Source organism: Cyprinodon tularosa, unplaced genomic scaffold (genome assembly GCF_016077235.1).
Source record: "Cyprinodon tularosa strain WSP-4 unplaced genomic scaffold, ASM1607723v1 ctg83, whole genome shotgun sequence".
Classification (NCBI taxonomy): Eukaryota; Metazoa; Chordata; class Actinopteri; order Cyprinodontiformes; family Cyprinodontidae; genus Cyprinodon; species Cyprinodon tularosa.
Genome location: NW_024039596.1, coordinates 786,748 through 794,737, shown reverse-complemented (window position 1 = coordinate 794,737; position 7,990 = coordinate 786,748). Strand labels below are relative to the sequence as shown.

At 40.4% G+C, this 7,990-nt stretch overlaps 1 protein-coding gene across 2 annotated transcripts; it reads left to right on the top strand.

The window, feature by feature from the left end:
* The first annotated feature begins 5,780 nt into the window (after positions 1-5,780).
* her7 (hairy and enhancer of split related-7) lies at positions 5,781-7,546 on the top strand. 2 transcript variants are annotated; one of them, XR_005279578.1, is made up of 4 exons: positions 5,781-5,999; positions 6,112-6,204; positions 6,339-7,190; positions 7,309-7,546. XR_005279578.1 is itself a non-coding variant. In XM_038272451.1 (3 exons), exons 1-3 carry the CDS (start codon positions 5,955-5,957, stop codon positions 6,858-6,860), a joined length of 660 nt encoding a protein of 219 aa, XP_038128379.1. In that variant the 5' UTR covers positions 5,781-5,954; the 3' UTR covers positions 6,861-7,546. The 2 variants fall into 2 exon arrangements, 1 of the variants encoding a protein (XP_038128379.1); XM_038272451.1 differs by having other exon boundaries at positions 6,339-7,546.
* The last annotated feature ends 444 nt before the right edge of the window (positions 7,547-7,990 follow it).

Genomic DNA, 7,990 nt, shown 5'->3' with positions numbered 1-7,990 from the left:
AATCACTCTTATTATAAATATTATTAATATTGCATATCTTCCTATATATATATATATATATATATATATATATATATATATATATAAAACTCAAACTTGAATACAATAATTTAAACATACTTTTGTCTAACGGTATTTTTTATATTTGGCTGTAGTCAGGCGCCTAGCCTTAATAAGCGTTACACTTACTTCCCATTAATCATAGAATTAGAAAAAAATCGAATTAAACCGGTTATGAAGCGTCCGTCAGTTTCCTTACAGATGGTTAAAAGTGTTTTTGCACAGTCCTAACTTTGAGTGTGTAATAAATTATTTAAAATAATAAAAAAGAAAAGGTACTGAAACCTATTCTGGTATTTGTCTATGCATCACTCCAGAACAAACACTTCTTTGCACTCAATTTGCAATTTTGTAACACACTCTTTGCACAACTGTAGGCACAATTCACGGCACAGCACTCTTTGTGGAACTGTAAACACAACTCAATGAAGCACTAAACAGATGCTGAAAACAGTACTGGTATTTCGCACGGCAAAAGTGGTGGGGGGGGGGGGGGGGGGGGGGGGGGGGGGCGCAAAACTCAATCTCGCCTAGGGCAACCAAAGGGCTAGAACCGGCCCTGGGTGTGAGTGTGTGGAATGATGATAACTTTTTAAAATGTTTCCTATTATTAGGCCTACCTGGTTGGTCTGCTGCACGTGTTTGGTAAAATAAGCCAATCTGCGTAAGCAAAGAAGTTTTAGGCTTCAGAAGGTTTATGCATTTAAAAAGCTGTCGCGTGCGCATAATCACCTCCTCTGTGTTTCCCACGGTGATCCGCCGCATCATCAAAGGCGAGCGGGAACAAAAGCGGCGCGCAGCACGAGACAGTGGCGCAAATGGCACGCGTGCCCCCAAGTGACACCGAGGCGTGAATGCAAAACCCGCGTTTATTGCAGGCTGCATGCGGAAGCGATGGAGGTGAGAAATGTGTCAGCACCCGCCGGGTGTCAGCGCAGGGAAAGGAGCTAAAAGATAAAAACAGTTTATGAGGAATTTGGGAAAAACAGAAAACAAACATACTGTTATGTTTTCAGATCTAAAACACAAATTCTGTTTTGCAACAGAGAAAACAACATGATGCACATGAAAAACCTCAGAGGGAGAAGTGAAATGATTTTTCAATGTTTGTAGAAAATCAATATTTAGAAACTGCTTCTGCAGCTTTTTCCAGTGGCTACATTTAGCATTGATGCTCCTACTACAGATTCAGAAGAACAAACAAGAAGCTGCAGGATTTGTAACCTTGATAGGGGCCAACAGGGGCCCTATAAAACCAGTTCTGCTCCCCGTTATGGCCCCTGTACCCAAGCCTAAAAAAATCTAAAGATGATATACTTGAAAAGACATAGTAACTGATTAATCCCTTAGACCTCTTTATTTTTTCCTTTTACAGTTATTTTTTAATCATTAGTTAAAGGTGATAGCTTCAGTATCTGCTTGATTTTATTTTGAACAAAATTTTAAATAAATCAAATTTCTTACACCTGAGTTTATTAAGTTTACTTCAAATCTGATTTGATGAAAACTGATCATTTTTCTTTAAAATAACTCAAAAATGTCAAAAAATCTTTAAGAAAAAAAATTGTTGCAAATTGCAGCAAATTATTTTAGTTGCTTTTTTTCCATGATAAAGAATTTTTAATTTCAAGTAAAGTGAAATTTTCAATTGGAACCACATCAAATTGAATTAAACGAAGAGGAAAATTCACTTCCTTCAATGCAGAGCTGCAAGTGTTTCTTTGTTTCTGTGACTTGCTTAATATATACTAAAGTATAAACTACTGTTTTTGCACAGTTTTTTGTTTCATTGGCTTAAAGTTTCTTTAAAAAGTTTTAAAATAGTCTCTCATGCTTTGAAAAGCTTGAAGTTAATCAACCGTCTGAACATGGAGAGAGGATTGCACAACTGAAATTTTACCAAACTGACCCACAGCCCAAGAGACCTGCAGGGAGTGATGTCAGAGATCCACACTTTAGTAGGGAGAATATGTTGTGGTTATTACTCCTAACTCAGCCCTTTAGAGAAGAGTCTTTAAAATAAGCCAACATTGGGAGAAAACATTGAAAATGTTAGCTTCTTTTTGCCATGAGTCACTCCCACTGTCAAACATGGTGGGAGCAGCATGGTACTGGGGGAATGCAGCAGGAACAGAGAAGCTTCTAGAGATTATGGTGATAAATAGATGAATATTTTGTTATAAATCCGGTTTGAAGGTGGAAAAAACTAAAGATGGAACCCAGGACAACATCTACCTTATTTAACCTGCGTTTCATTTGAGCGCCTGGAAAACTGGGTCAACGTTTCCCGTACAGCACTGGACTGCTTTAATAATACCTGAAGGAAAAAGGCTTTTTGTATAAGATACCAAACAAATCACATGTGATGTTCCCCAAGGTTCCATCTTAGGGCCCCTCCTATTTAATATTCTACATGCTCTCTTTAACCATTTAATAAACAACTATGCAGATGATACAAAGCTATACAGCCGAGGACTGTGAACCTGTTCCAGCTCTGAGTAAATGCATAGAAGAAATGAATGCATGGATAAGCCAGTTTTCCTCAACTAAATCAAGACTAAACAGAAGTAATAATTTTCGGGCTAAAGGAAGAGTTTAAAAATTAGCATTCAGCGTCAGCTAATCCAGCTAGAAACCAACTATTAGGCTCTAAATCTGGGTGTGGTGATGGACTCTACCTGAATCTTCTAGGGATGAAACGGTTTATGAAAACCGTCCGAACCGTTCGGTTCGACTGTCTCGGTTCGGTTTGCGTGTGTTGCGTTCGGTTCATGCGCTGCTCCTTTTTCTCATAGGGGAAGCGTTTACACTCCAGAGCAGAAGGTGGCGGTACTGCGACCAAAGCCAACCACCAGTAGTAAACAAGAAGAAGAAGAAGCGAAGCAGCGTAGCCGGGTGTAGCAGAAAAAACTCAGTTGTTGTGGAGAATTGTGTGGGTATGGCGAGTGGGAAAGAACAGGAGTTGGAAGACGCGCCAGCAGCACTTTATAGGTCTGCTGTATGGGACCGCTTTGCATTTAGAGTGACCTACGATGACGGCGGAAAGAAAGTTGTGGATAAAAGAGCAACAGTGTGCAAGCATTGTGCAACACGTTTTGTTTATGCTAACAGCAACATGACCAACATGTCATTCTAACCCCGAAATCCCACATACTCCGTCAGCGCTCTGCTCCGCTGCGCTCCAGACCGCCTGCGCAAAGCAAAGCCTACAGCCTCCGCCGTGGCTCCCGTCCGCTCCGCTCTGAGTTCCTTGGAGATGGTAGAGGGCATGCGCCAGATGATTAAATTCAAAGCAGCAAAACACGCGGAAATGATCCAGGGTTTCCGCGGATCATTAAAAATAATTACAATAAATACATTTTTTTTTTCATTAATTTTTATAATTTTTGTTAATTTTTTTCATTTTTCGGTGTAACAATAAACATATACCGAACCGAAAACCTTGACCACAAAACCGTGAACCGAACCGTGGATTTTGTGAACCGTTCCACCCCTAGAACCTTCAGAGGATAATAAACACAGGAAAAAAGTTGTCCTTATATCACCTAAAGAACATCTCTGAGATTAAAGGACTAATGTTTTAGCAGTATTGCTCCTCTTTAGCTGACCTGATTCCTGCAGCGGCGTCTTCACAGTTCTCCCTGGATCAGCTACAGCTTATCCACAATGCCGCGGCCTGCACCTTCACTAGAACTAAAAAAGTAGAGAACATTGGCCCAGATCTAAAGTCCTAAACACATTAAAGGAATAGTACACCCAAAACATGATTAGCCTTCATTTTCTACTCACCCCCATGCTGAACAACACTCTGGAGTACTTTTTTGATATCTCAAATGCATCTGGAGATCTGGGAGGCTTCTTGTTGTCTGCTGACATTCAAATAATGGAGGTCTATGGCGCCCGAGACAGAAAGGTCCATAAAAGTCCACAAAAAACGTGTCAATATTCCTCCATACTGCTCGTCCAATGTATTCCAAGTGTCCTGAGTGGGTAGCGTCCATAATTTACTCGAAACGAAGTCATTTAGAATGTTTTTAGAGCATAAACAGTAGTGTATAGGATTTCCTGAAAGCGCGCGCCTGCACGTTCACGAGTCTACGGAAACCGCGGCAGACCAAACCAGATGAAAGTGCGCATTCAGCGTCTGCTCTGCCGATAATGCAAGCGTAGAAGAAGAAATGTGCTGTTTACCTGTGCAAAGTAAGAAACAACGAAAGAAAAATGTCTGAGGACTTCAGTGTTGAGGAAGAGCATGAGTTCTTTGCCGAGCTGAATGCGCACTTTCATCTGGTTTGGTCTGCCGCGGTTTCCGTAGACTTGTGAACGCGCTTTTAGGAAGTCCTATACTCTACTGTTTATGCTCTAAAAACATTCTAAATGACTTCGTTTCGAGTAAATTATGGATGCTACCCACTCAGGACACTTGGAATACATTGGACGAGCAGTATGGAGGAATATTGACACGTTTTTTGTGGACTTTTATGGACCTTTCTGTCTCGGTCACCATAGACCTCCATTATTTGAATGTCAGCAGACAGCAAGAAGCCTCCCAGATCTCCAGATGCATTTGAGATATCAAAAAAGTACTCCTGAGTGTTGTTCAGCATGGGGGTGAGTAGAAAATGAAGGCTAATCATGTTTTGGGTGTACTATTCCTTTAATCTTTGTGGCAGTGGATGAACAGCCAGACCTCTCAGGTCTTCTGGCTCAGATCTACTCTGCAGAACCAGACCTGGAGGAGAAGCTTTTAGTTCTTAGGGAATAAACTCCCAGAAAACTTGAAAAGATGTCAAATCATTTAAAAGTAAAAACATCCTTTGGTTTCTGAGAGATTTGTTATTGTGTGGATTACAAACATTCAACAGAAATGGAAACCGACACTTACCATTTTTTTTTATCGAGTGGAGAACAGTCAAGCTGAGCCTCAGTGTGGCGCTGCAACAACTATTTCAGACTGTGGCTATGGAGCTCAAATGTGTGAAGGATGTAAGAGCTTTAAGATTTCTAATGTTGAATATTATTCTTTGTAAAATTACTGATAACAAACCGGTCTTTTCCTTTTAAATTACTCTGCTTAAATACTTTTTGTTGCATTTAATTTTATTTAATGAAGTATTTATGAATTATCAATATATAAGAATGATTAGGATATCAAAACCTGCAATGGAGCCCAGAATGGGATCTTTTTTATTTATTTTATTACCAGACATAGATCCATTTTGAGCATCCTGAGCTTTGATTTAATGGTTGACTGCTCATTTAAGGAGGTTTCAATGAAAAGCTAATAATATAGGATCAAATCTAATCTAACCTAGAACAAACTTTTACATTTTCTGGTAAATTAATGCCAATGTGCTTCATATTCAATGGTATATTACAAAAATAATCAACCAAATAATGTTTTCCAAGTCTAATTATCATTGATTTGTAAAGATTTTGCCTCCTTTTCACTTTTTTTAATCAGACACTTTGATAGTAATTTAACTTTGAATGTTTTAGTCATGAAAACTGTTTTTGATCAGGCTGCAGTGCAGGTATAATGATGTAGAATGAAGAGGTGGAAAGAAGAGAGAAATCAAATACAAATAATTTTGTTTAAATTTTGTTTTTATTCTGAATTACACTTTTTCCCATTTAGTTTCATCATAAAACAAAAGTTTCAGGTCTTCTGAGATACTGAAAGACTTGGATGAGAGGTTGGTAGGTGTTGGGGGAGGGAGTACTGGCTGTAAAAATCAGCTGGGGTACAAGGAGGAGGTCTCAGATGGGAGGGGCCAGCATGGAGGTGATAAATGCAGAAACAAGAGGCCTGAGCTTCAGTACCTTATCAGTCACAGACTGGGAAGGAAGCAGCTTTTCCTGGATTGGAACAGAACTTTGAAAAGTCCAGGATAATGAAGCTGCAGCAAGAAACTGACGATGCAGCAAGCAAGAGAAAGGTACTGCTGAGAATTTAACACAAACTTTACATTTATTACTTTTAATCAGATCTCAATGTGCAAAAAAAATCAGATGCAATGCAATAACCAACTTCTTTCTTTTTGCTTCCAGCTGATAAAATCTCAGCTGGAAAAACGTCGAAGGGAGAGAATGAACCGCAGTCTGGAGCGTCTGAGGACCATGTTGCTCCAGGAGCCTCAACAAGTAAATAAAACTAATCTATGCATCCAGTTTCAAACTGGAAACCTGTTTGGTTTCTGGATGCAGAACAATTAGGATTCTGTTTTTTTTATTTTTTTTTGTATGTTATAAAATCGTTTTAATTGTCATTACTGCAGGGTGGGACGCAGCACAGAGCGGAAAAGGCTGAGATTCTGGAGCATACGGTTCTCTTCTTACAAAGAAATGCCAGAGAACACAAAGAAAAAAACGGAGGCCAGAAATACTCCTTCCAGGACGGCTTCTCCAGCTGCCTACAGAGGGCGTCTCACTTCCTCGGGCCTGAAGGGAAAGGCCTGTGGCTCGGACCGGTCCTGGACGCCACCTTTTCCTCTCGCTTCCCGCTCTCAGACAGCCCTTCTGCAGACACCTGGGTCAGAACCTCCGTCTCCATGACCCACACCAAGTCCCTCCTCCAGATGCTAAGGCTGAGGTCCAGGTCCAATCAGCCCACACAGGCCTCTGGAGCCAGCAGCTCAGCTCATCATCACACTTTCTCAGACCAGCAGAGTTTTCTTGGATTTCCTCAGCAGCCTCAGAGTGGAGGTGGGCTGGAGATGGGAGCGGATAGACCGGGGGGCAAAGAGGGGTCGTCCCAGAGCGGGACCCTGAGCCAGACTTTATGGAGACCCTGGCCATGATCAATGGGCAGCGCCTTTAGAACTTTCCACACCTAACCACCCTTCCATTTAAACTGGTTCCATTTCCATGTTGCAAAGAATTTCCCATTCCTTTTACGTCTTTAAGATCAAACATGAAATCCTGTAAATAATGTAAAAAAAAAAAAAAAGAGGTCATGATTTGTATCTGTGCTGTAGTATTTTTGATAAGGTTGACTCACTCTTGCTGTACCTCAGTTAGTGTGGCGGCCATGTTGTCCTCTGGCAGGGATTCTCCTAGACCAGGTCCTGATCTGGATCCTCCAGGCAGCCTGCCTGGCGTTGCTGCTGTGCTGAAGAGCAAGTGAAGAGGTGAGTATCCCGGAGCTTTTCCTCTCTAACAGTGTCTTTAGAAAAAGTAGCCTGTGTGATTTTAAATCAGTCGCCCTAATGTGGATAATGATCCAGTGTCCATCCGTCACATTTCCAGGTGTGGAACCTGGAGATTTGAGTTTGGGAGAGAGAGAGCCTTCTGTTTTCCATCTAAGTGCTGTCATATCTGCCGGCACAAGCGACATCTGTGGCTCAAAATAACTCGCATCCCTTCCCACAGATATTCACATTTTATCTTGTCTGTTTTGCACACTAATTTATTCTGCTTGTCTCCCTATGGTGAGCGTTATTTTGTTTTATATATATATAAAGAAAGCAATAAAATGTTTGTTAAACTGAAAAGAACTGTTAAGGATATTTTTTTTTTCCTCCTCCAACACGACCTTTTGTCCGAAAGGGTGTGAAGGAGGATTTCCTGCTCATTGAAAAACATCCAGGTGTGAAAACTGTACAATAAAAAAGCTGGGTAGCAGCCGTCTGTTTGACGGCAGTGAATATCCCCTCCGTCTTGTTAGGATTAGAAAACTAGGAGAAAAATAGACACTGGAAAAACGATCCGGAAATAAGTAAAAATGTCTTAAATTAAGTGTTAATTTAAGTAGGTAAATGAGATAGTTTGCCGATGGAATGAGTATTTTTACTCTGAAAATAAGATAATTAAATAATATGCACTTGAAATTATACAATGCTATTGTGTTTTCTTATTTTAAGTGTAAATTGTCTTATTCCATTGGCACATTGTCTCTTTTACTACCTTAATCCAAGAGCAAATTCACTTA